The 27584-nt window shown below is 23.1% G+C and overlaps 2 protein-coding genes, 1 non-coding gene and 1 further gene across 6 annotated transcripts; 2 read left to right on the top strand and 2 right to left on the bottom strand.

Moving 5' to 3' along the window:
- Window positions 1-3724: 3724 nt before the first annotated feature.
- On the bottom strand, window positions 3725-13861 carry Bma-twk-39 (Uncharacterized protein; the record flags this gene model as incomplete). Of its 3 annotated transcripts, XM_043077606.1 has the most annotated exons (18): window positions 3725-3850; window positions 4181-4284; window positions 5010-5111; window positions 5381-5562; window positions 5999-6196; window positions 6506-6638; window positions 6863-6932; window positions 7302-7389; window positions 7756-7827; window positions 8118-8262; window positions 8850-9019; window positions 9349-9562; window positions 9891-10017; window positions 10735-10853; window positions 11462-11551; window positions 11642-11764; window positions 13110-13254; window positions 13808-13861. In XM_043077606.1, the coding sequence occupies 18 exons, from the start codon at window positions 13859-13861 to the stop codon at window positions 3725-3727; spliced, it is 2262 nt and encodes a 753-aa protein (XP_042933540.1). The 3 variants fall into 3 exon arrangements, with proteins under 3 accessions (XP_042933540.1, XP_042933541.1, XP_042933542.1); XM_043077607.1 differs by lacking the exon at window positions 5010-5111; XM_043077608.1 differs by lacking the exon at window positions 13808-13861 and having other exon boundaries at window positions 11642-11768; window positions 13110-13127.
- A 1703-nt stretch (window positions 13862-15564) lies between these two features.
- Window positions 15565-20444, bottom strand: Bm6606 (Uncharacterized protein; the record flags this gene model as incomplete). Its single annotated transcript, XM_043077605.1, has 10 exons — window positions 15565-15724; window positions 16153-16332; window positions 16754-16863; window positions 17052-17110; window positions 17504-17690; window positions 17979-18118; window positions 18331-18408; window positions 19110-19345; window positions 19920-20116; window positions 20298-20444. 10 exons carry the CDS (start codon window positions 20442-20444, stop codon window positions 15565-15567), a joined length of 1494 nt encoding a protein of 497 aa, XP_042933539.1.
- A 2438-nt stretch (window positions 20445-22882) lies between these two features.
- Window positions 22883-22943, top strand: Bm16675. Its single transcript, XR_006228071.1, has one exon. It is a non-coding gene; the product is annotated as a small nucleolar RNA Bm16675 (small nucleolar RNA).
- A 36-nt stretch (window positions 22944-22979) lies between these two features.
- On the top strand, window positions 22980-23013 carry Bm16676. The gene has a single exon (XR_006228072.1). The product of XR_006228072.1 is annotated as a pre-microRNA Bm16676 (primary transcript).
- Window positions 23014-27584: the final 4571 nt, after the last annotated feature.

The raw sequence follows: 27584 nt of genomic DNA, 5'->3' as shown, positions 1-27584 counted from the left end.
AAAAAAAAAAAAAAACTAATTATAAGTAAGCATTAAGTCGTAGAAAATCTAATTTACTGCTTTTTCAATTCATAGTAATCGGAAAACCGAATAGCAATACTTTTTGCTTTCCTTGCATTTCATAAATAAATATAATTTCCTTTTTTTCTGCTTCTTAGCATAGAAATAAATTTTACAAATAAAATTTTACAAAATTTTCTTTTTTGCAATAAAACCAAATTTAGCACAAAAACAATATGAAAATTAAAAAATGGTAAGCTAAATAACTTTATTTTAATTTTTTAATTCAGAAATTAAATTAACAATTGATTTAGCATTTCACAAAAAATCTACTTTTATAAAATCAAACTGCAATTTTTATAAGTAGGATTTGAATTTCTCATTTGAAAAAATAGTTAAGATCAAATGTTTAAAAAACATATAATTTTATAATATTATTTAATTAGCAATATTAGGCATAATTTTTTTTATGAAATAATTAAATATGCAAAATTTTGATTATTTTTTTTCTTTTATATTTGGCTAATTTTTTATAAATATTTATGGTTTAAGAATAAAAATATCTATATATGATGACCACAGAATTATGCACAAAGTTTAGTTCCATAATGACCGATGAAATTTACAAGTTTAAAGATTAGATTGAAATTTAAACTCATGACGCGATAAATAAATAAGTGTTGCTGTTAGCAATGATTATAATTATCTGTTGTCATTCAATTACACATTTAATGTAACAGGTAATTTTCAGAGCAAAAATTTTAACTATTACTGATAAAATTTTGCTTTCACTTCAATTCAATTCAAAATTAACTAAAAATTAAATAATTATAATCAAGTTTAAAGATTAGTTAGAAATTTAAACCATCACTTATATTTGGAAAAGAAAAAAATTTAATGAGAATAATTTAGAATATAAATGACGTTAACAAATTAAAAAAAAAATGGAATAATTTTTAAGCATGATGAGTAAAAATGAAATGATATTTAAATATAACAAATAAAAAAATGAAATAACATTAAACAGAAAAGATAAAAATAAGATAACATTTAAATATAAAAGGTAGAAATGAAGTGATGGTTAAAACATTTAAAATATTAGGTAAATCATAGCGCTCAATAAGAAATTTAGAAGAAAGAAGATAAAATGATATGTTCAAATAAAATTTGAATAATTGAAATAATAGAAAAAAAAAAAAAAAGTATAAATGCGATTTTTCTTTTTCAGTGTAAATTTAGATCAAATTAAAATTAAAAATAAAATGTTTTCACTTCTTCTTTTATCATTTTTTTTTTGTTTGTTTTTTTTTTTTTTTAATAATTTATAGTATCTGTCAAATTATCTCAATGATTGCATTTTTATTTATTTATTTATTTATTTCATTTTTTCTTTTATTCATAGTAAAATGTGAAAATGAATAAATATATTAAAGGTAATAAATTTTGATTAAATTATTATATTACAAACTTTTCCTATTGGCTGTTGGCTGTTTTATTGAAATGACCAGTGCAATTTGCCTTCTGAAAATGAAAATTCTTGAAAAATTCTCAAAAGCTTATTTATTAAAAAGTTAAACAAACAAACAAACAAACAAACAACAATAACAATAACAACAACAAAAAAAAATTTTTTTTTATAATCAAACAAAAGAACGCAATTATTCATTGCCATTCACTAAAATGCATGCGTCATTTTTATATTTTCAAATTCAATAATCTTAATTAATAGCTTATTCACTTTTTACAACATAAACGCTATTTGATAGATATTTATTTCATCTAATAGATAAAATGAAATTATATTTTAAATATTGTCAACAAAAAAACTTTTCAGATGTTCAAAAATTGAATTTCAACTTCATATGAAATCTTTTACAGTTGAAAACGACAAATTGTACAGGTGTTTCCAGGTGTTTAATTAAAATGAAAGATGGATTTTACAAGCAAAGATGAGAAAATGATAATACATTTGTTGATTGGTGAATGATATTTATGCAAATTAAAAATCAAATAATTTTTAATCTTTCAACAGCCAATTGTCCTTTATCATTGTTATAATAATTTTAAATTGAAATTAAATAAGTTAAATTTGTTATAAACAAGAAAATAATCAGAATTAATCTTTTGATGTATGTAATCGATGAAATTTTCTGTTCAAAAGATTGAAGCAATTGAATTTGAAATAAATAATTAAAAGAATGTAAAGGATAAGAAATTCCTTCCAACAATGCAAAAGTAGCTTAGTTCGTGTAAATGTTTTATTACTTTTCACTAAAATACTAGTGATGAATGAAGAAATGTTGAATTTAATTTTTAAAAAGGCTACTAAAAATAAACTAAGAAGAAAAAATTTTCATTTTGAATGATAATAATTTCTTTTTCATTTCTCTTATGATAATATCACACATAGGCTTTTACTTAAATGATAAAATTATCACTTAGATTTTTACCCTAATGATAAAATTATCACTTAGGTTTTTACTTTAATGATAAAATTATCACTTAGTTTTTACCTTAATGATAAAATTATCACTTAGTTTTTACCTTAATGATAAAATTATCACTTGGGCTTTTACTTAAATGATAAAATTATCACTTTGTCTTTTACTTTAATGATAAAATTATCACTTAGGTTTTACTTTAATAATACAATTATCACTCTTAGTAAAAATTAAATATTCAATTTTAGTATAATTATTGATAAAGAAATCAGTCAAAATCCTTTTACTTTATAATTTTTTGGTGCAGAAATTTACAACTTGCAATTCTGTAATTTCAGTATTAAACTAATTATTTTGATATTTCATATTAACTGGAAATGAATTGAAGATTGTATCATAAAATAATGAATTATGGATTCATCATTTTTTACGTGACTTTTTTTTTTAGACGTCTAATATAAGTAATTGTTCTTTTTATAACTCATTATGTGAAATTACGTCATACAGCGTGAAGTTATGCTTAACATTGCGCTGTAACAAATTTCTTTTGAGTTATGTAGCGTGATCTCATATTTAATATTACGCTATCACAATTTTTTTTTACGTCATGAGCGTGATCTCATATTTAATATTACGCTATCACAATTTTTTTTTACGTCATGAGCGTGATCTCATATTTAATATTACGCTATCACAATTTTTTTTTACGTCATGAGCGTGATCTCATATTTAATATTACGCTATCACAATTTTTTTTACGTCATGAGCGTGATCTCATATTTAATATTACGCTATCACAATTTTTTTTTACGTCATGAGCGTGATCTCATATTTAATATTACGCTATCACAATTTTTTTTTACGTCATGAGCGTGATCTCATATTTAATATTACGCTATCACAATTTTTTTTTTACGTCATGAGCGTGATTTCATATCTAATATTAAGCTAACAAATTTTTTTTACGTTATAGAATGTGACCCTCATATTTGGCATTACGATGTAATAGATTTCTTTTACATTATATAGCGTGTTTTCATATTTAATATTACGCTATAACAAATTTCTTTTACGTTATATAACGTGACCTAATATGTTGACATTACTTTGCAACAAATTTCTTTCTTTTTGTTTCATTCATTCATTCATTTATTCTGTTAATTCTTTCTCCCTAACATTTCATCGTTTATCAGTGACATCAATATCGAACAGTTCAGTCAGATAATTAGTAATTATTTCAGCGGAAAACGTTGAAATCGTCTTGGACAATCGGAACACTCTTACTAACTTATACGATCGATTTGTGAACTTTTCTGACAACTTTGATATTTCTTCTCATCACGTATAGTCAAGTAGTGTGACTCATCGTCATCACGTTTTGACGAACTGCTCGACAAAGTAGGCTTATCCTAAAAATCAAAATGATATCATAACTGTCACCTTTTTTTTTTTTCTTAAAGATATTCCTAAAATTAGCAGTATTTCATTTTAATTAATTATTACTTATTGATTTTATGTATAAGTTACTTTGACAAAATTATTTTTCATAAACTCAACCATTTCTAATGATATATAGAGATTTCGATAAAAAATAAGCTTACATTTAAAACTTCTTTTTGTTTGCTTATTTTGATTTTACAAAAAAGAAAAATTATTTGGCACAAATTCATCTTATCATAACACTAACCAAACTTAAACAAAAAAAAAAAAAAAACTGAAATAAAAAATTTAAATTAAACTTGATCCATTTTCTCTTCAGATATCATATCATCATCTTCATCATCTTCTTCTACCAAATTGTCATCATCCATTTCAGATTCTGATTCTGACATATTTTCTCTCACTGAAATCATCAAAGTTCATTTTGTGACAACGATGACAGTAACACATAATCGTTCCAAAGTTTATTTCTATTTCTGCAAGTGTAATGATAAAAAAGTTAAATAAATGTTGCAAAAATAGTTTGATGCAAATTGCAATGAAAAAGAAAAAAAAAACTTTTTTTTAAAATAAGAAATGAAAAAAATGTTTTTGTTTTTACTCAGCAAAAAACTGAGAGTTCAATAAACAGAAATTCAAATTTGTCAAATAGAGCGAATTCAACAAAGTTTTTTTTTAAGTGCTTGAAAATTGTCTTAGCAAGAAATTCAAAAAGCATATTTTAATCAATCGAACTGAATCTGAAGATACATTTTAAATGCTCGGAGATATACTTTAATTGATTGATCGATTTAAAATTAATTCAACCTAATGATAACTAAATATGTTATCACTTTTTTGAACACAGTTGAAAGCAAGCATTTTAAATAATATTTTGCAAATTTTTGCCTATCAAATAAATATTATAGTAAATTGGCAACATTTGAAATTAAATTTAAATTATTATTCCATAATTTCTTTCTGTAGCATAAATGAATTAACAAAAATTTGCAAACTTTTTTTTTTTTTTTCATTTCAATAAAATTCATTGAAATGAAAATGGCGTGCGTAAGCTAAAAAAAAAAAAAGCTATGCAAAAATGAAAAAAAAAAAAGAAATGCAAAATGAAAATGAATAAAAAAAGCAGACTTGCTTGAACTCGTGGCTGTGCAATATTGGATTGCAATTCGAGAATGCGCAGTATAGGTGATGTTAAGATGTCACCCAACCGCGACGTTTCATTTTGTTTTCCTGGAGACGTGATAAGAAGCATAGTAAAGCTGCTATAATAAGTGCATCTTTTGGTGAAGAACGAACTACGTGACAAACTACGTACGTGACAAAGAAATTTACCTGTCACAAACAAAAACGAAAAAAAAAAAACAAAAAAACAAAATCACACCAACTACTACTGCGACTACTACTACTGTTCATTTTCATTCATTTTTTTTTTTTTTTTGTTTACCACTTAAATTCTCTCAGAATGAAATTATTTAAAATTTACAGCTAAAATACCATACCAAGAATTCCAATTTTATGTCCCAACCAACGTGCTTTCTGAACGACATCATCTTGCATCAATTTGAAACACATTGCAATTAGCGCCATACCAAATAACAAATATAATGCGCAAACAATTAGCTTTTCTTGTGATCCTTCACCGAGACTTTGTCCAGGTACTATATCACCAAAACCAATTGTACTACAAATTAAAAATGATCCAATTTGTGTGAGAAATATACAAAATTTTGAATTCATATATTTTTTTTTTTTTGAAAATTTATAAATATGCATTACATTTTTATTAAAAATATTTAGTAACAAATTTTGTTAGATTATTTAATTTCACTGCAATATATAAATATTGCCTATATAAAAGAACAATCAGTAATCTGATATATTATAATCCGGAAATTACTATTATCCGTTAAATGATAAACAAAACAAAAGTGATAATATTCAAATAGAATAATTTGTTTTTCTATTCAGAAACAAAAAATCATAATGTTACGTTATAATATCTATAGAATGATTTTAATTTTATAGTCATTTATCACAAAATTATTTATTTGAATGAAATCAAATAATGATAAATGATAAATCGATATTATCATCTATCACTTTACTATTAACTTTACCTTAAAGTAATAAATGAGTAGTATGCGCCATCAAAAAGATTCCAATCTTCCCAAATAGCAAATAAAATAGCGCCACCAGCAATAAATAAAATCACCGTGATTATTCCAACCGAAACGGGCATTTTTTCACGTCTGTACGGCATACCTGCACGTCTAATTGATCGTAGTGACATTTCATCGGATCGTTCACTTCCCGCACTACGGAACGATCGACTATCCAACATTTCTTGGCGAATTCCAAAAAAAAAAAAGCAAAAAAAGAAAGAAGAAGAAAAATGAACTCATTTTTGAGAGTTTTATTTTTTAATTTCATTATTATTAGCAATAGATCTATTGAAAAGTAAAACATTTATCTCTCATTGAACTTTTCTAATTTCATTTGCAAATTTTCACAAAAATTACAAAGAAAATATGCAAAAGTATTGGTTAAATTATATTTTAAGAGGTATAATTTGTCAATACACATTGCAACTACTATTTTTGCTTGAAACAATCATTTAAAATTACCTTTTTAAAAGAGAACTGTCCACTGATGAAGTCTTATTTCTCCTTACTAAACGTTCAATAATAACACCTGTTGATGATCGTTGTTGGGTTAATTCTTGTGAAGATGACGCTACTGAATTTAATTTCTCAGCCGCTAAAATACAAATCACATCAATAATTAATTTATTATCTATTAAAATTATCATAAAATTAAGTTTAATATTTCAATTTAAAACAATTCATTTATGTCACATTGTCAACAGTGTCAATTTTTTGCAAAATAATCATCAAAAAAATTAGCATTAAACTGTCATAAAGATAAGATTAAAATGAAAAAGCAAAAGCAAAAGCAAAAGCAAAAAAAAAAAAAAAGAATACCTTCTGCTTGTTCTTGTTCCTTAATTGTTGCTGTAGCACTTGTTTGTTCAGTACTATTTGAACTTCGTCTCTACAATTAACAATTTTTTTTTTTTTTTTTATGATAATTTTGTAAAAAATATTAAAATTTATTCAGCCATTAAAACTCACATTTGTTTATAATAAATTTTATTGATAAAGAAATCGATTAAGGAGTAATTAAAAAGAAAAAAAAAATGTCAAAATTTATTTGAATCAAATTTTAGCGAAAACAAATGTGTAAACTATTGCATATATCATATAATATTTAATTTAGATAAGTAAATAAATATGATTGAATTTAAAAATAAAAATCTATTCAATTTTGTTTATTCTAAAATGCATTCAATTGTCATAGCAAAATGTCACATAGCATTTTGATGACATATATGTTTTATTTATTTAAATGAGAAAAGGTGACCTGATGATTAGTTTCATTATCATTGAGTGTAATCTGTGGTAGAATTATAGAATCACTTTCTTTACTATTTGAATTACTTGAACGTTGACTGAAAATAGAAAATTTAATTTTTATTTTTTTTTTTTTTCAACTTCCAGAAAGATCAATTAATGATAATATATTTTGATAACAAAATTCAACGATTTCTGTTAATGCATTTGATGATTGGTAACAAATTTCACATTCGTTAGGTATTTTAATACTCAAATATTAGTAAATTTTATTATAACTTTCAAGATTTTCAGTTATTCAAGACAAACTAATTTTCAAAGTTATAATTCAATAAGTTATCTCAGAACAGTAAAAATTATTGATATTATCAATCTTTCTGCACTTGCAACATTAATAATTTTAGAATTAAAGTGATACCAAGCAGTGTTTTTAAAAAAAAAAAAAAATTGAAATAAAAGTTTACTTAGAGATAATCCGTGATTGCGTAACTGTTGACGTATCCTTTTCCTTTTCTTCTTTTAATCGAGCTTTAGCTCTAACAATAATAAGTAATAATAATAATTCAAAGTTCACCGATGATAAATGATTATTTCTCTTATCAATTAATTATCATTTGTCTAATTAAAAGGTCAAGCTATTTGGATATTTTTCTAAAGTTAAACAAGAAATTAAATAATTCCTACTATCATTTAAGTAAGCGTTTTATATTAATACTTCATAATACCAAATGTTTATATTTTGGGAGTAATTCAATTAATTTAGAAAAAGAAATAAAAGAGAAAAAATTTTTGTAAATTAGAAATTCAAAAATTTTGAATGATAAACCTAAGTTGTGGCACAGAAATGTGACCGGTGACATTGGAATGTAAATTATTTGATGTTCCAGCCGTGGTACCACGGACGTAATTTTTAATTTCAACGAAGGTACCACGTGATTTGCCGTCATTTTGATAACGTACTGGTATACCACCTCAAAATATTCTAATTTTTCATTCTTTTTCTTTTTTTCTTAAATAAAATCAGAGCATTCATTAATGCAATGATGCAATGAATTAAGCAAATTTAATGTGATGAATTAATTTCGAATTAATTAATTTAAAATCGAATTATTACTCAAAAGAATGGTACTGTATTTATTGCTTATTTGTAAAAAGCGTATAAATACAGAATTAAAATTTTACTGCAAAACTTAAAATTTTGAGCAATCAAATTTAAAAAATGTTTGAAATAATTTTTTTCCTCATAACGAAAGAACGGTGGTAATAAAAAATTAATATTTCCAAATAATATGTTTGTTTTCATTTTAACAATATAATAAATAATTGAAATGAAACTTAAAAAATGCATAAATTTAGTAAATGCAACAAATAAAAGCTAAATAATTTATTAGTTTAAGAATTATCACTGATTAATATTTCGTTATCTAAATTTTAAAGTATTTTGTCAATGAAATATTTCAGACATTTGCATGCTAAATTCAAATTGTCATATTTTAAATATACGAAAATTTCATTTTTAATAATTTCAATTGTAATTTAAAAATGAATGAATTTATACCTTTGGAATAAACGTATGGACGTTCAGTGGCAGATCTCGGTGATAAGCTACAAAAGCCATGTTTTTGCTTTGATTCACCGATACTATGAAGTGATGAGTCACGTAATGAAATTTCATTTGAACGGATACGACTTGCTGCTGCTATTCCCGTGCACTTCCTTAGTGACAGTCTGAAATGCTCGTATTTCACGTTGAAATGCTCGTATTTCACGTCAAAAATTTATTTCATCAATTTTATTCAATGATAAATCACTGAAAACAGTAGTGAAATAAATAATCATTTGTATACTTTTCTACAATCATTTAAAAATTTTTTCATTTTTATTCACAAATTTGTTTTAAATAAAATTTAAAAAAAAAAATTTAAAAAAATTAAAATTAGATACTTTTTTAAAATTATACCTTTGCAAAACAAAAAAAAGCAGAATTTTCAAATGTTTTTAAGTAATAATTTTGTCATCTATTTTTTTTTTTGACAAATTTTTATGAAATAATTTACTTATGATTGATATCATAAGTTGTTCGAACGTTATGAGCAGCGAAATTTCGACGTCCTGGTAATGAAACTGTATCAAATTTGTTGTTAAAGCTTCGTGAGCTACGAATACTTTTCGAATCACTAAAAGTACTCTTCATACGTGTTCCGTGTATTCGTGTCAAACTTCCGTGTCGACGAATTCCAGGATAACGTTGATTGTAGCGATTTGGTGGAACTAAGTATTTATTATTATTTACTATGGTTAAAATTTATAATATATTACTATTGTTCAGATTTTATATGCGAGAATAAAATTTATTTTATTTAATATAAATAAATTTCAAATAATGAAATTTGAAAATTTATCAAATTAAACGATTCATAGCTTTTGGTTCAATAAAATTTGTTCATTTAGTTCATTATAAAATCGATAATTTCTAATTTCAGTTAAAAAGAAAAATAAAATTAATTTTTTTATTTTCAAATTAAAATTAATAAGTAAATTTAGTAAAAACATTAGTGTATTCAAATTGAAAAATAAGATAGAAGAAAAAGAAATTAACCTCTTCTAGCATTTATTGGCGCATTAGGATGATAGCGAAAACTGATCGCTGAGCGACAAATGCGACGGCGATTTTGTTGCCAGCGACAATATGCGCAGCACACTTTGAAATATACAAATGTAAACACCTGCAATAAATTTTATCAAATGATAATTGTAATAAATATTTCAATAAATATATCACCTGATGAAATGATAATCATTTCAAATGATTTTAGTGATTTTTATCTTAGTACAAAATAGTGATTACTTTAGACAATTACAGTAATTATAACTTATTCTATGATATTTTTCTTTCAAATTCTTTGCTACTATTTAAGAGAACTAATTTTTCTTTTTAAGATAAATATTTGAAATTGCATAAATAAACTTCTTTTCGAGACTGTTAACTTATTCCTTTCCAATAAATCTCATTTAAACTTTTCATTCTCATCGACAGCTATTCTTATTAATTTTGGATAATTATTAATAAACATAGAAGAGAGTAAAATAAAATATGTATGAGACAAAATTGTGTCTGTTAAAATGGAATGAAATGAAACTTTGAAAATTATTTATTTTTGATAAGATTATATAATTTTTAAATTTTTACTTTTATTTTAATAAAAAGAAAAAAAAAATGGAATAAATCATTGTTATCATATAGTCAGTAAATTCCAAATCTCTCTCAAATGAAAAGAAAAATTAATTATTTTTAAACTTTTCATTCCACTGAATATTTCATATTGCTTTTAGATAATTATGATAATTTAATGAATAGGGAATTATGCAAATTCACTTGTAAATTGTTATTTTAATTTCAAAAAAAGTTACTTTAAAAGTTTAATAATTATAATTATTACTACCTGAGCAAGGCTTTCGGCAATATTTGCCAAACAGAGCAACATGAGAGGTATACCAATCATTGCATATAACATTGTCATACCACGTCCCAAAGGCGTTTTTGGGCAGATATGCCCATACCCTAAAAATTTTTTCCCTTTTTTCTTTTCACTCCCAAATTTAAATTTCAACATGGACAGTTGTAAAATTTGAAAAAAAAAAAATGCAAATATGTCATATTATGTTGCTTATGTAGTCAAAAACTCTTAAATTTCATAGAGAAGCTGAATTCTTTCACAAATAACTTTTTTTTTTTTTTAAAAAAAAAATGAAAGACTAACATTCTGTTACTTTATTTGTAACTCAAAAATAGTAATTCCTTTTTTTTTTTTTTAAGCTTCAAGAAAAAATAAATGTACCAAACAAAAGTAATGCTAATATGTCACCATGTCACCTATGTCAATTTTGTCTAGTAAAGTTTGATAGTTGTTTTATTTCAAACTCAAATAAATTTCCATAAATTTTTACAGTTAACTTACACTTACGGCTATTCATCAAATTGGAAAAATATTTACGAATCAAGTTTGGATAGAAAATTAATTTGATCATTTCTTATTTATTTCCTTAATTGGTAATTATTTTTATCCAAGCAACTATTATTTATAAATTTTTAATGATTAATTGATGTAGTGACAGAAATGAAATTACAATAAAATATTTAATTATAAATGAAAAAAAAAAAAAACTTACCGATAGTTGTGAAAACAGTTATTGAAAATAATAAAGCACCAGAAAATGTCCATTGATAATTTGGTGTTATCACATCTTTATCATCATAACCTTAAAATTAAGCTAATAATTCAATAAGTAATTAATTTCAAAAATTTCATATTATTTTGAGAGAAAATTTAATTGTTTAAAATTTGTAACCTTCAAAATTGATAGCATTAACAAGTTGTAATTCAAAAACTTTGAGCAACTGATGTGCTTTGTTTTTCACTTCCGCTTCTTCGATCACATCACTTGAATCGATAAACCTGTACAGTTCGTTTACTACCTGAAATGAAAAGAATAATGTTAAGATGAAGATAAAATCACGATTAAATTTATTCTTATAAAATAAAAAAAAAAAAACTTAATAAACAAATAAAAGTTTTAATAAAATTATTGAGAAGTAATGATTGAATATATTTTAAAGAAATTAATCTAAAATTGGATAAAATTGCAAAAGTTTTATTCATTTTAACTAAATTTAAAACAAAATAATATTAGCAAAAAATTTTGACAAATGTAATTTAATTATGCAATTGGTCAGAATTAAATTTAACTCTCAGTTTTATTGCATTTACAACACAAAATAGCCTTAAAGCATAGAAAAAAAAAAGGAAATTGTGAAAAAGAAAGTTCGATTAATTATGAAAGCTTTTGAGAAAATCTTTCAAAGTTTTATTTGATTCAAAAGAAAGAAATTAAATTAGATAGTTGATTATTTGATATTATAAATTTAAAAAAAAAAAAAAAAAAAGCAAAGGATGATGAACTAACAATTAAAATTTTAATTTGTGTGCTTATTGCAATTTGCTGATCTCTTTGATATGTATATTTTTTTTTTCAAATCTCTGAACAAGATTTGAGAATTTCAAAACAAATTTGAGACAATTTTTATAAAATGTAATAACCTATGTTAAGCTTTTTATTTTTGGGAATTTATAAAATTGTATGAAATTAACGATGGAACAAATTTCATTATATGAGATGAAAAGTTAGCGACGAAGTTTTACTATCATTAGCAATTGTTTTCAACAGAATAAAAAAAAATCTTTTTTTTTTTTTTTAAAGATAAAAAAGAAAATAAATGCGCAAATTGTCTCTGAGGGAGATTTAAATTGATTTATGGCTGAAAAGGAGTAAAATCTAAGGAAGAATTTTTGAATATAATTCTTCAACAAATTATTGAATAGCTGATTTACTAAATATGAAAGTTATGAAAATAGGAAATTTGTTGATTATTTAAAGTTACAATTTTTGGGAAGATTGTCCGATAAGTTCAAAAGATTTAAAACTTCACTTTTTAATTTATGTCGTAACATTTTTTTTTTCAACTACTTTAAAAAGTAATGTTTCTTCAGTAATTATTAATTAATTAAAAATGAATTTTTTCCCACCCATTTCAAATTAGAAACAACGGAAAACGAATTATGATTTATCCTTTCATTACCTTAAAATTATCATATACCAATTTTAGTCTCAGAAAAAAGATTTAACTTATAATCAAATTATTACGATTCATACATTTACAACTTTTTGGATAAGTAATTCAAAATTCAGAAAGTCCATTTTCAATTATGAAAAAGATAAACAAAATTAAAATAGGAATTTAACAAATATTTCAACAAACTTGCCGTCCATGTATCATTTTCTATATGTCCCTGAAATTTCAATTCTTCCGGATATTCAATTTCACGAAACATAAATGCTCCGAGAACAGCGTATGCAGCGACTAATGCGCACAATCCAATATGCGAAATGGTAAATCCAATAAACTATAAGAAATTAATAAATTCAGTTTCGTTTTTTTTTTTTGTTTGTTTGAAGCAAAGACCTAAGAAATTATTTTCTTCATATAATCTTGTCAATTTTGAATTTAATAAAGCAAAAAAAAAAAAAAAAATTAGTTTAGATTGGATATACGAATGGAAATGGAAACTAAAATAACAATCTTTGATGCAATAACAAAAATATTTTATAAACCTTTAAAAAATGAATCAAAAATTCATTCTCATTTATTTTACTGATTCTTAATATCAACTAAAAAATTTTGCTGTAAATTTACAATTCGAAAAAAGAATTATTTTACTATAATTTATTCACCATTAAATCATTCTTATTTCTTATCTTCAATTCGTTAACAAAAAAAAAAAAAAGTTAAATTAAATTAAATCTATCGCATTATTGAAGATAATATGTAATGTGTTATTTCATTCAAAACTTAAATTTTGATATTATAAATAAATAGAAATTAAAAATAATGCTAATTATTTCTTTGCGTGATATAATTTAAATTGAATTTAGCAAATTAAAAATTTGAAAAGATACCTTTCGTAGGAATTTGATAATTCGTAAACAGCATGATCGAATTTCGTCACGCATTTCCAATGGGTGCGTAACATGCGCACCCCCAAAAAAAATATTTAAGCGACAAAATAATTCCAATTTATTGTTAAAATTTGTATAAAATAATGGAAAAGAAAAAGTTTTGATTGTGCTAAAAAAAAAGAAAAAAAAAAATGTTAAATTTGATTTTTGAAATTTTTTTTTGAAATAAATATGATCAAAGTTCATAGCGTTTTTTTTTTTTTTTTATTTTTTATGATTAATTTATAAGAATAGAAATGAAAAGAAGGAACAGAGAGAATTGAATGAAATGAAGAAAAGATGTGAAAAATTCGATGGTTATTGTTTCGTTATATGGTTGTTGTCGTTATCTGTTTTAGTTTTAAAGAAGAAAACGAATAAGCTTATATCAACGGATGAGGGATTGGCATTCTTGGCTTAGTCTCGTTTACAATGCAATTGGTTGGCCAAGTTTAGGCTATGTTGTATGGGATAGAATAAATTTAGATAGGCGCAACATAGCATCTTGTCATTTTGTTATTCTCACAAACAACGCATTACCACTCCATTCTAAATTCATCCAAATTTTCTTCCTAAACTTACAAATTTTCTCTTCTTCATCTATAGGCCATAGGCCATTTATGTTTACTTTCACTTCTTTTGCAATCTCTTTTTCATCCTACTGTTTCACATACTTATTTGTGTTTTTCAAGTTGTAAAAAATTATAAAGCATGAATTATGTGACATAGCGTTAGACTACTTGGCCAAGACAATTTGGCCCATCAAAATATAACACTATTGGAAGGAATTGAAAGAGTATAGATTGAAATAAAAAGGAAGTAAAGCTTTAATAGCTTTATAATTTTAGCAATATTTGTTGTCAAAGTTGTATCCATCCTAAGTCCCAAAGTAGCCTCATCCTTATCTTTTCAGACCTCCTCTCTCTCTCCCTCTCTCTCTCTTTCCCTTTTATCTTCAGCAATTTATCTTTCCACTGACAAATTCATCTTGCTATAATCCGGAAAGATGATTATCCGCCATTAGTACATTCATAAAGATAACAAAACGCTCATCAATACAATATTGTAATTTTAAAACCAAATATTAAATATCCATTCCTATTCACTTATCACTTCTCTCAGTCCAAAAGTATTTCATTTCTGATAACGATTACAAAACTATTGCAATGAGTTCATTTTATGAAATATTGTGGTAAATAATAACACTAATTGTATCAGAAAACTTAAAACTATAGCTAAAAGTAAATCAAAAGCAAATTTGAAATAATGAATTTAACAGTTTTATTCATTTAAATCAATTTTTAAAATAACAATTTCTATTATAAAAAAAAAAAACAACAAATACATTAGCAATGTAATCAATTCACTATGTCATCAACTGTCACCTCTTTTCAAAAGTTTCAACATGAATACAGTACCTGTGTCTACTGTATATTCTTACTGTAATTTACATCGGTGCATACTGTACCATATGCATATCATTTAGCAATTTTAATATATGAAAATGGTGTTGGAAAGGTTAATTACAGTTGCAAGTCAGTTAATTCTTAATTATTTTTAACTTTACAATGAAAGGCACAAATGAATTGAAAGTTTTTCATTGATTTTAATTCATCGTAAAATTTCATTTTTCACATTAAATTTTTAGCAAATAATTTAACCACAAACAATACATCAGCATAACATGAAATCTATTTTGTTCTTATTGAATAATTAAATTATGGAGCATAAAAATAATTGCCTTTAATAATTTTTGAAATTGGTGCATCACAGTTTTGGTCACTGTCCATAAATCGAGCACTCATTAATCGCAGGATGAAATCGCCAGATGCATATGCAAATTCGTAACTTCCAACTGAAGCTATGCATTTAACTTCACTAAAAAAAATATATATATTCAATTTCTTGCTAAAACAAAATCATTTCCATTATAAGAAATTACTTAGAAAATTTAAATGTTGCAGTAAATACATAATTAAGTAATGAATTGTAAATTAATAATTAAATAATTTTGATATATGAATCGGACATGATTGAGAACAAATTATTTCATCCTTCCTAAATTTGTCTAATTTAATTAATTTAATTTTAGTTCATTCAAGGAAATGCTAGAGATGTTTCATAAGTAGCTAAAAGATAAACAAGAATTTCAGTATGTCAAAGCTATATCTATGGAAATTCAAAACTGAAATTTTTAGTTTTTCCGGATATACTCAGAAAAATATTTGATAATCACTTTTAATGATGTTAAAAGAAAGATAATTACTCTCAGTGTTTCTACCTACAGTAGCTAAAAACAGTTTAACCTTTTCAATTTCAGGTAGCAAACGTGAGGTGTCATGCAACGTGATACTTTTAGTTTAAAGTGCTCTTTGTTAATTTCAATTATACATTTATCAAAATCATCCAATGTTTCAGTCAAAGAACTATTCAATTGCTGTTTTGCAATGAATCGAAGCGTTGTTTTGAGTCGTTTTTGAAAATTCCTAAAAATTAATTAATTATTGTTTTTTTTTTTTTTTAAAGTAATTATATTAGCTAAAAATTGAAATGCATAAAATTCACTTCACTGAACTTTATGAGAAACTTATGAGAAATGTTTTTGCTAGTGCATTCTTTACTTGCTTACCTGATATTATCTTCTTCAATACCGTATATTCCTGAAGAATTTTTAACAAATTAAAATTAATCTGATCGAATAAATTAAAATTATTGCGCCTGATCTACCAAATTAATTAAAACTAATTAACTTTAACTTTTTTTAAAACATTTCCGGATTTTTTTTTTACCATTTTTATTATATCTCTAAAAAATTTTTAAAACATAAAAGAACTTTCAACAATTTTAAATTTATTTGAAAGAGAGAGAGAGAGAAAAAAATTAAATTAGAAGGAAGTAAATGTTTACTTATTTAGCAATTGTACTAAATTATTCATATCTATAAATTGCCCTGTTGTTTGTTCTCGAAACGAATGTCGCATATGGTAGAAATGTGCTTGATGACACGGAATTCGAACCTGAATTTACTTCATCAAATTGTTACTTACATATAATTAATGAGTAGTATCACTTTTTTTTTTTTTCTAGAAAATTACATTTCAAAAAAATTGGCAAAACTGATAAATTAAGTATTAAAGTTGATAAAATGATAAGAAATGATTGGAAAGTAATTTTTTCTTCAATTTTATAATTCTTTCCAATATACTTGTACGTAACCAAAGCGATTAATTCCACTTTCATGCATATTGATAGTATCCACGCGACCTGAAATTACTATCATTAAATTATTACTTTCACATAATTAATAAATAGTGTTATATAGTAATATGCGACTAATTTAAAATATTATATTTTTATCAATGAAATTTCACGTGCAAAAGATTTCTCTTACGTAATTATAACATTTATTCACGTACGGTACACTCAATACTTTAAATTGTTAAATGGAATTAACTCAAACAAATTATTTTCTCTTTTAATCAATTATTTCATTTATTTTTGAAAAATTTGTTATTTGAGTTTGAATTTTTGAGTTATCGATGAATTTTTCAAAATAAACAAATGATGCTTATTTGTTTACAATTAACAAAGCATAGAGATTCATAAATTTATGAAATTCGGAGCAAATTTAAGGGTGAAAAGAAGTCCAAAATTTACTTGCATTCACAATAACTCGTGTTTTCATACGCCATACTGTACATTTTTTCTTCTTATTAGCATTAATTAAAAAATTGAAATTAAAATTGTCCAACGGTGACATTGGTTTATCTTTGGGTAGTACCATTCGTACGTCACGGTGCTCAAACAGGAAAGATCCAGCTTGTGGATGCTCATTTGAAAGATTCTAAAAGCATAAAATTTTAAGATAAAATTGATTTTATTTCACGAATAATTATCTTCACTTTATGTTTCATTTTAATAAAATTCAATGCAAATTCGTTAGTAATTTAATCAGTTAAATGCAGATTTCGAGTTTTCAAATTTTGTTTTAATTTTTCAAAGTTTTTAAAACAAAAATTTAATTTAACTTTTTGCTTATATATAAGGAATTAAAATTTAAGTGAAATTAAAACAAAGAGTTAAATACTTTGATTGTAGTGTGTTATTTGATAATTTCCGGTACACTACTAACCTGTAATATATCAATATTGGCAGTTGAATAAACCTTTAATGGTTGTGTTGGAATTAAAATATCATCCAAATCTGTGAATGCTACCATTTCAGCCCATGGCTTAGCAAAAAATAAACAATTCACATGAGATTCCTCAATTCCTGCAGAAAAAAAAATGAAAAAATAAAAATGCAAAAAACTATTTCAATTAACAATAAAAAAGATCAATCAATATTTGCATACATCAATAGAAAATAATTCAAAAAATTTCACAAATCTTTTATGAAATTTTATTTATTTAAAAAATTATGAAGGTTTAATTTTATATTATTTTTATTTGCAAATTCAATTATAACAAGATTAAATATTTTACCTCTTGATAAGACTAAACCATTTGGATTTTTATCTGATAATAAAGGCCATTTCGGCCAATGACGTAAAACGACTAACCCTGAAAATTTTGAATTTTTCAACAATTTTTTTTTTTTTTTAAATCAAAATGAAAGGAATGCATCAAACTGTATCTTTATTCATACTTAATAAAAAAAAATACTGAATAAAAAATACTTAATATATACTTAATAAAAAATCAATTATAAAAAATATACTTAATAAAATATATACTTAATATACTTAATAATTTAATAAAAAATCACTTAATAAAAAAAATACTTAATAAAAAAATATACTTAATAAAAATATACTTAATAAGAAAATATACTTAATAAAAAAATATACTTAATAAAAATATACTTAATAAAAAAAATATACTTAATAAAATCACTTATAAAAAATTTAATAAAAATATACTTAATAAAAAATCATTATAAAAAAATTACTTTATTCACTGATGGCGCATATTGCTTCAAAACAAAAAATTGGAACAAAAAATTTTCTTTTATTATCACTCATTCAGTTATCACTTATCAGTTTTCACTTATCAGTTAAATTGACATAGGTATGATAAGAAAACATTAATAAATGAAGAAACGAGCTCATTCATATCTTTGCAATATATCAAGTGCATCTTTCGAAATGAATTGGATAGGCAGCTATCACCTATCACTTATCAGTTATCACCTATCAGTTATCACTTATCAGTTAAATTGGCAGAGATATGATAAAAAACATTAATAAAATAAAAGAAGAAACCAGCTTTTTCATATTCCTGCAATATGTCAAATGCATCTTTCGAAATGGATTGAATAGGAATGATAATTTTGCTGGCGCCAAGTGCAAGCCATAATTCAATGCCAAGAAGCAATATGCGCCATTCCATAAGCGCATATGTTGGCGCCATGCAAACTACCAGTTTGTGTCGTTTCTTCTCGAATATCTTTTCAATTGGTAATTTAAGTGATTCATTTACATTACGTTTCGTACTTATTCTATAATTTAATTTTTTTTTTGAATTAAATTTCAAATGATAACTCTGAAAAAAAGAAACAATAACAATGGAAAAATGATTGAAAAATTAAACTTTGAAATGCATTTGTATCATTTAAAACATTTAATTAATAAAAACTATTAACATTTGCAAATTTGAAATTTTTTAAAATAAAATAAACAATTTCAATTGTGAACATTATTAATGAATGCTTTACATATATATTAAATATCGTTGTCAGAATTAATAATTTCCTAATTACATATATATATAATTTAATTATTCGATAACATTTTCGAGAAAAAAAAAATAGTTAAAATTTCAAGCGAATTAACTCAAAATATATTTCAACTGTATATGCTTTTAAGTTTTTAATTTTAAAATTGTATTATAACATAAAAACTTTTAAACATATTTAAAAATATTTTTTAATAAAAGAATTGCCAGTAAATGTTTATTAAAATTAATGATATGATAATATTATGATAATTGAAGTGATAAGCATACATTTTGATTGATATTTTTAATTTACATTAAACAACAATCATTTTTTGCAAATTAAAGAAAGTACTTACTGTACAAACGGCAAGAATTGACTTGTAACGCGACATTCAGCAATAAAACCAGCCATTGAACAAATATTGTTTACAAATCGCTTCCCTTGATGTATTCGTTGAATGTGAGCTTGGTAAACAAATTGTTTACCATTTTGTGTTGTTGAAAAGCAATACAAACGATATGTTTGTTGTACATCACCAAGAAATTGAATTACCTAAATTTAAATTAATAAAAGCAATTACAATCTTATTTGAAAATTATTATTATTACTGCTATTATTTGTCAAAAGCTAGTTCAAAAATGCAAATAGCTTTAGCAAATATAAACAAGTCAATAATTATTGTTTATTTTATTTTTTTTTTTTTTTTCAAATTATAAATGTTAAAACAATTGACCACATAATTTCCTGGGATATTTTGTTCCAATTGATTTCGATAAAATGCACCAATGATAATTAATCGAGATGGATTTCTTCGTGATAAAAATGCATCACCAATATTTTTTAATGTCCATATATTGGTGGTACGATAATAAAGTGCCATTGCATAGAGTAATCCAACTAGTATTATGCAAATTTTGAAAAATAATTTAATTAGAGGAAGAAAATTGAAGTGTAATTGATATGGCATATAGAATGAATGAAATAAACATCGAAGAATTAATGCCATTAATGTTTATTTGAAATTGTAAATATTAATTAGAACTGATTTCATTCCTGCAAATTTTTTTTATTGATTTTATCAATTTTAATTCATAAAATATTTATTTGTTTTCATAAATGAAATTATTTTCGTTTATGCATTGGGTTTGTATTTTGGTTTACAAATATAATTGAATTTAGCATTAAGAAAAAAAAAAAGAAGAAATGAAGTAAATCTAATAAATATTATTTTGCACGCATATGTGAATATTTTAAAAATTAGATTAGTAGGAAATAACTGAAAAGAATAAATGCGTATGGCTAATTTATAATAATAATAAAAATATTTAAATTAATAAGAATTCTATTTTTGATAATATTACAACCAAAAATAGATTTAGTGCAAAATAAAAATTGCAGCAAAAATAAAAATGTATGCAATTAAAATAAAACTAAAAAAAAAAATTTCAAGAAAGCATATTTAAAAAAATCAACTTTAGTAAACAAGTATGATCAGTTACTTAGTGAAAAGAAAATATCACTAACAATATGTGTTGATAATTAATTATGAGATAAAATTGTTACTTTAAAAAAAGCTAAGTTTATTTTTTTCAACCTTCTTTTTAAAAAAGTTTGAATGTGAATTCGTTTATAATTTAATCAGTGGAATTAAAAAATTTACAAAATTATAAAAGTTATCACTCTTATTTTGCACTAAAAGAAGTAATTTAATTTCTGTTTATTATTATTAATTTTATGCTTAAAATTTTAAAAATAAAATCGTTAAAATATCCTTAAAAAACTTTAAAAAAATTCATAAAATGGAGAAAAAAATTAAGAAATGAAAATAATACAATGAAAGGAAATGAAATTTAGAGAAAATAGAAACAAAAGAGATTAAATTCATCAAATAATCCTTCATTCCTGTGTTATCAGTGACCATGATATCTTCAACATATATCTTCTTATCACTCTCTTATCATAATATTTCTACTTTCCTTCTCTCTCTCTCTCTCTCATACAAATTTAAGTGTTTTCAATTGAAGATAAAAAAAGTAATAATAAAGTTGTAAAAGGTTGATTTAAAATAATGAAAAGTGATTACTTTCGTCTACCAAATATGCTATGATGTTAGATAAATCAAAAATACTTTAACAATTTTGATAAGTTTGATTTGCTGTAATTATTTACTGTGATTTATGATAATTTTCTTGATCAGGAATTTATTAACTTTCGAATTTTAACTGATTTTATAATTGTTAACATCATTCGATGCATCAGATTATCGATAAGAATCAATGTTAACTGCTAACGAGGATACAAGAAAAGTTGTAAACTAAAATTTTGAAACAGAAATTCGGTGTCATTGTCATCATCGATTATCAAATGTCCTTGTCAAATGATATCATTCAACCTTTCGCATTAAATTTTATTTTCATTTAACATTTTATTGCAGTAAATTGATGGAATGCAATAGTGATAACGAATTACTGATAAAGAAAAACGATTGCAATATTTATTTGATATATGCGTGCATGCATGTGCATGCAGTGCTGTAGTTGTAGTTTGCAGATGTCTGCAAAATTATGCAAATTATTTTTCATTAAATGATGCAAATATGCATAATTTATATTTTAATATGTAACATTTTATATATTTTAATATTTAATATTTAAAAAAAAGCTCATCCAATTTTGAAAAAAAAAAAGAAAACTAATTTTTAATATTTATTTTTTTTTTGAATTAAATTAGCAATGATTTTACTAAAATTTTTATATCAAATATATCAGCTAATTTCTTTTCTCTTTTAAAAAATAAATAAAATGTAAATAAAATATTCAAATTTTCTTTTTTTTTGAAGAAATAAAAAAATTTCTTATATGTGAAAAAAAAAATTGTGCAGAACTAAAGAATTTATTTGCATATATAATAAATATTGAATAATCTAACTTTTTAAAATTACCAAAAAATGGATTTACTTTTATTCAGCCAAATAATCATTCATTATTTTTTGTTTAATTTCAAGTTTGAACATTAATTTGAGAATTATTAGAAAATTAAGAAAGTAAATTGTCTTATAAAATATGAACTTTTCATCTTCAAAATGATAATATTATTCGATGGTATTTTGAATTTATTGCAAACTGATAACAAGTAACTTCGCAAAATTTAATCAAAAAAAAAAAAGAGTAAAGAGGTGTTAAATTGTTTTAAAAGCTAAAATTTATTATATTTTAAATTCGATAAATCGCCTTTGCATTTTTTTTCTTATCCAAAATATTATAACAAATGAAAATTAATAAAAAATTTTGTATTATTAAATCTTTAAGAATTAATTATGAAATGCTTATCAACCGCTATTTACCATTTATGTTATCACCTTTAACATTGATTAATTTATTTGTTGGAAGAATTGAAAAATATTATTTAAATATTTAATCGATAAATTTAAATATTCATCGATTGATCAAATAATCATTAATTCGATATTTCATGTTGATAATTAATTTCTTAGATTGGTTTTTTTTTTCTATTGTTGAAATGATAAGATGCAATTAAAATAGTTATTTATTTAATTAAAATAGTTATTTACTCATAGCTTATTTATTTAATTTTCTCAAAATTTGATCACAAAAAATATTAATTGATTGATTGATTGATGGATAGTTATTGATCCAATTCCTGTCTTTTCTTCTCTCTCTCTCTCTCTCTCTCTGCAATAATTGAAATTATATAAATTTCAGTACATTTATTCAATTAAAAAAAAAAAAAAAAAAAAGAAAAAGTGTCCCTCAAATTATTGATTAATTTTCATTTGACAAAAATAAAATAACCTAATTTAATTTAACATTTTTAAAATGTGCCCAATTTATCAGTGACACAAAGGCACCGTTTGTGTTAAACAGCGCTCAATTACACTGTCCAACCAATTGTCTCATCAATTTACCAAATAACATTCATTCCATCATCATTTATCATTGTAATTATTTGAATTAATACTTTCTACTTCTTCCTAACATTACTATCGAATTATCATTTATCATTTATCATTGCTTCTTATCATTTATTCATTCACTTTAATCATTTATCATTATCTCTATTACTTTTTCAGCATGAGCTACATTATAGGTAAGTTATCATAAATTAATTTCAAATTAATTCTTAAATTTTGATTAAATTAAAATTAAACACTAAATGTATAATTTGCATAGTATTTTTTGAAATTTTTTTTTAAAATTGAAAAGTTAAAAAAAAATTACTTTACCTAAATGCCTAACAAAAAAGTTTAAATTTTATTGTTACTCATAATAAATTGCTAAATTTGTAGACTATATTTTGTATATTATCCTTAAATTAATAAACTATTTGGTGGTAAAATGTAATCAATTTAAATGAATGATTAGTTCATATGAAATCATTAAATTAGCACTATAAATTGAATTTCATTTTTTATTTTAGTTAAATAAGTTAGTATTTTCTCGCCGAAAACTTCTTTCTTCCTTTTTCACTCTCAGATACTTTTTGCTTTTATTTTTATACCATCAAATAATCACTTCAATACTTAAATACGATTGAAATGATTATTTTGATAGTTTTTATGATAGATTATCACTCAGAGTAATAAATAATAATAAATATTTATTGTAGTATATTTATACGTAGCTATTAATTTGGGATAAATTATCGGTGATTTGATATGTATTATCAGTATTTACAACGTTTGATAAAATTGTATGATTTGAAGAGAAATCATTATCACTTATTTGTCGTTATCACTTATATCATTATCACTTATCTGTCGTTATCACTTATATCATTATCACTTATTCATCATTATCACGAATTTTTTATTAGTTTATGAATTAACAATTAGTTTATCACATTGCTTTATCACAATAAGTTACTTTAGCAACACAAAGAGTCTGACTTTTCTAGAAGTTGATAAAAATTTTCAGAATTTTTTTTTTCTTAAACTTTTCGATTGATTATTTCATTCATTTCACCTTTTTTTTTTTAACCCAATAAAACCATCAAACAAGTTTATATAAAATTGATTTAAATTTATTTATGATAATAAATAAATTTAAAAAATAAATTATATTCGTTCGAAAAATTGATCAGAAAGTCAGAATAAATGCACTCAAAATCATTAAATATTATTTCGATAATTCGATAAAACATTTATTTCAGAAATAGTTTGTTTTTGAATTTTTTTTTTTTTTAAAGAACAAATTTAATAGAAAGTTAAAATGAGATATAGCAGTTGTTGTCAACTTTAACTTTTTCATTACACAAATGATAAGTTTATTGGACGAATGCTTTCGTCGGATATTCTTTTTGTCATTTTTAAATTACAAACATTTCGAATTACAATTTCTTTCCTTTCATCCTTTTCTTTTACAAATGCATTGATAATAGTAATATCATTTTAATCATATCAGTCTGAAAAAGCAAGCAGCTGTTGATGAAATTTGAAATTTTGACAGTTTTTTTGATGTTATATCTTATTTCTTCCAGTAATATAAGCAAATTTAAATATTTCAATAAATTTCGTCCTTATATTGCATTTAAAATCATTTAGATTAATTGTTTTTATTGAAAGATAATTTATTAAAACGAGCAATTATTTAATTATTTACTGAAAATTACTGATTAAAATTTGTGAATAATTTCGACCGAATTAATTTATTGTTATGTGCTTAAAATAGAAAAAAGATTAGATTTGCTTTAATTTTCAATTAATTTTTGAGCAGTTATCAATGCAAATATCATTATTATATCATAGAAAATCAATAGGAAAATTAGGAAAGACATCTGTCAGTAAATTATATCCGTTTATCCGGTTTAGTATTTCATTCATTTATTCATTCCTGATTGCATGGACATTTCAGATACTTTCTTTCTTTTTTTTTTTTTTTTTTTTTTTTTTTTTAACTTTAGTGCAATTAAATTTCAAACTATTTTGAAATTCAAACAAATTGCATACGATGGAAGTAAAAATTGTGAAATAGAGTTTTTTTTTTTTCAATAAATTTCTTTGAAATTTATTGAAAGTAAAGGAATCGATGTAAAAGACTTAATTAATCAAGAATTTGAAGAGAGACAGATATGATGATTAAGCCATAAAAGCAATGGGTATTCTCTTGGGGACAATATATTGAGCCTATAAAAATTGCCTTATCCATCAGAATTGGTTTCATTTAAATTTCATCCACCAATTATTTCAATTTTTTTTTTTCTTTTCCATTCTCTCTTGATCGCATCACATATATTTAATCTTTTTTTGTCACTAAGTCAACTTTTTCATTTCGTCGGAAAGAACAAAGGATTTGTTGTAGAAATGTTAATTCCTAATTTGAATTTTTCATTTCAACATGATATTTCATCTTTTATATTTATCTGAAATAGTACAATATATTATGTTATGATTAATATTATAAATATAATACTTTTAATTAAAATATTTCTTCATATTTTAATTAAAAATAAGCTAAGTTATAGTATGTTGTATTTTAATTAAAGTGTATATAACATAATTAAGTAATCTAATTTACATCATTTGAAGACTAAGTTGATAATATTAATTTGATATATTGCTTAATAATCTGTTTGTTATAATTTGTATGCATCAATTGCTACTTAAGTTTGAAAATTTCTCACGTACGTCACGTCATGCATAGGTTAAAATTCCTGAGTATTCCAGGCACTTTTGCATTAAATAAATTTACTAAAAGCTACGATTTAGTAATTGATTTTTCTTAATTAAACTTTAAGTAAATTTTTATATTTAGGTTATCCAAACGAACTCTATAAAAATTTAAAAGTAAATAATTCTCACAATGTCATATTTATAATTTTGAACTTATCATTTAAAAAAAAAAAGAGCAAATGAATTTCAGTTTGAAAATTATTTATTACTTAAGGCATAAAAGGGAATAAATTAAACTTTATCTATTGAATTAGCAAATGTTACTCGAAATTAGAATACAATATTAACAAATTTCAAAATACTTAATAATTCAAATTCTTTTTCTAAGATTTTGGAAATTTTATGAATTAGTTAAAATTCTTTGATGAGAAATAATTATTAATAATTTAAAAATTCCAACAAAAGATAGTCAAAATCAGTTAATGTAAAACATTTGAATTAGTTAAAATAGAATAAAAAAAAAAAATAAGAAAGTTTATCAGTTCAAACAATCATCAAACAATATTTCAAATTCTTAAAAAAGAAAAAGAAAAACTAACCATAAAATTTAAAAAAAAAAAAAAAAAAACAAACAAACAAACTGCCCATTCATGAATACGACATTGCCATTTGACATTATACGGAAGAATGCATTTTCAAAAAAAAAAAAAAAGAAAAAGAAAAAGAGAAAAAGGAAAGGAAAAAATTTAAATGATCAAAATTTTAAGAAAACCTTAAGGGAGTAAATGAATACTGTAATTTTGAATGAAAACAAAATTTGCTATGATTAATGAAGTAGTAAAAAAAAAGAGAAATAGCATGCATTAGTAATTGAAAATAAAAAAAAAGAAAATAATATTTCATTGAGAGAATGAGAGAATGAGACAGTGAAAGGATTTGAAGTATACAAATTAGAGAATTTAAAATATTGTTAATCATTAATTAATATTCTTCGTATGCAAATTAAGAATTGATGAAAATTTGGCTGTTTGTCATTTTATGGATTTAAAATTGTTATTGAAATTATTCAAATTTGTATTTCACTTCAAAGCTTAAATAATTTCCTTTTGAAAATGATTATTTGGTGTATGTAAATTTTCATAAATTCAATTTCATTGTTTAATCCATTTCAGTTTATTGTTTACTTTTAAATCAACAATATTAACACTTCAAATCAGTTATCATTTGCTAAGAAATGATAAATATTTTGAGAATAAAGCATTTTTTGCTCGTTACTTTAATCACTTTTATGCATTGCATTTCAAATTGAATGAGTAATTTTTCATTTTTTTTTTCTTTCAATTTTATTATCCAAAAAACGATAAATGAACAAAAAGAAATTAGCATAGAATA

The sequence above is a fragment of the Brugia malayi genome (assembly GCF_000002995.4).
Source record: "Brugia malayi strain FR3 genome assembly, contig: Bm_v4_Chr1_scaffold_001, whole genome shotgun sequence".
Lineage (NCBI taxonomy): Eukaryota > Metazoa > Nematoda > Chromadorea > Rhabditida > Onchocercidae > Brugia > Brugia malayi.
This window is presented reverse-complemented; position numbering and strand designations above follow the sequence as displayed.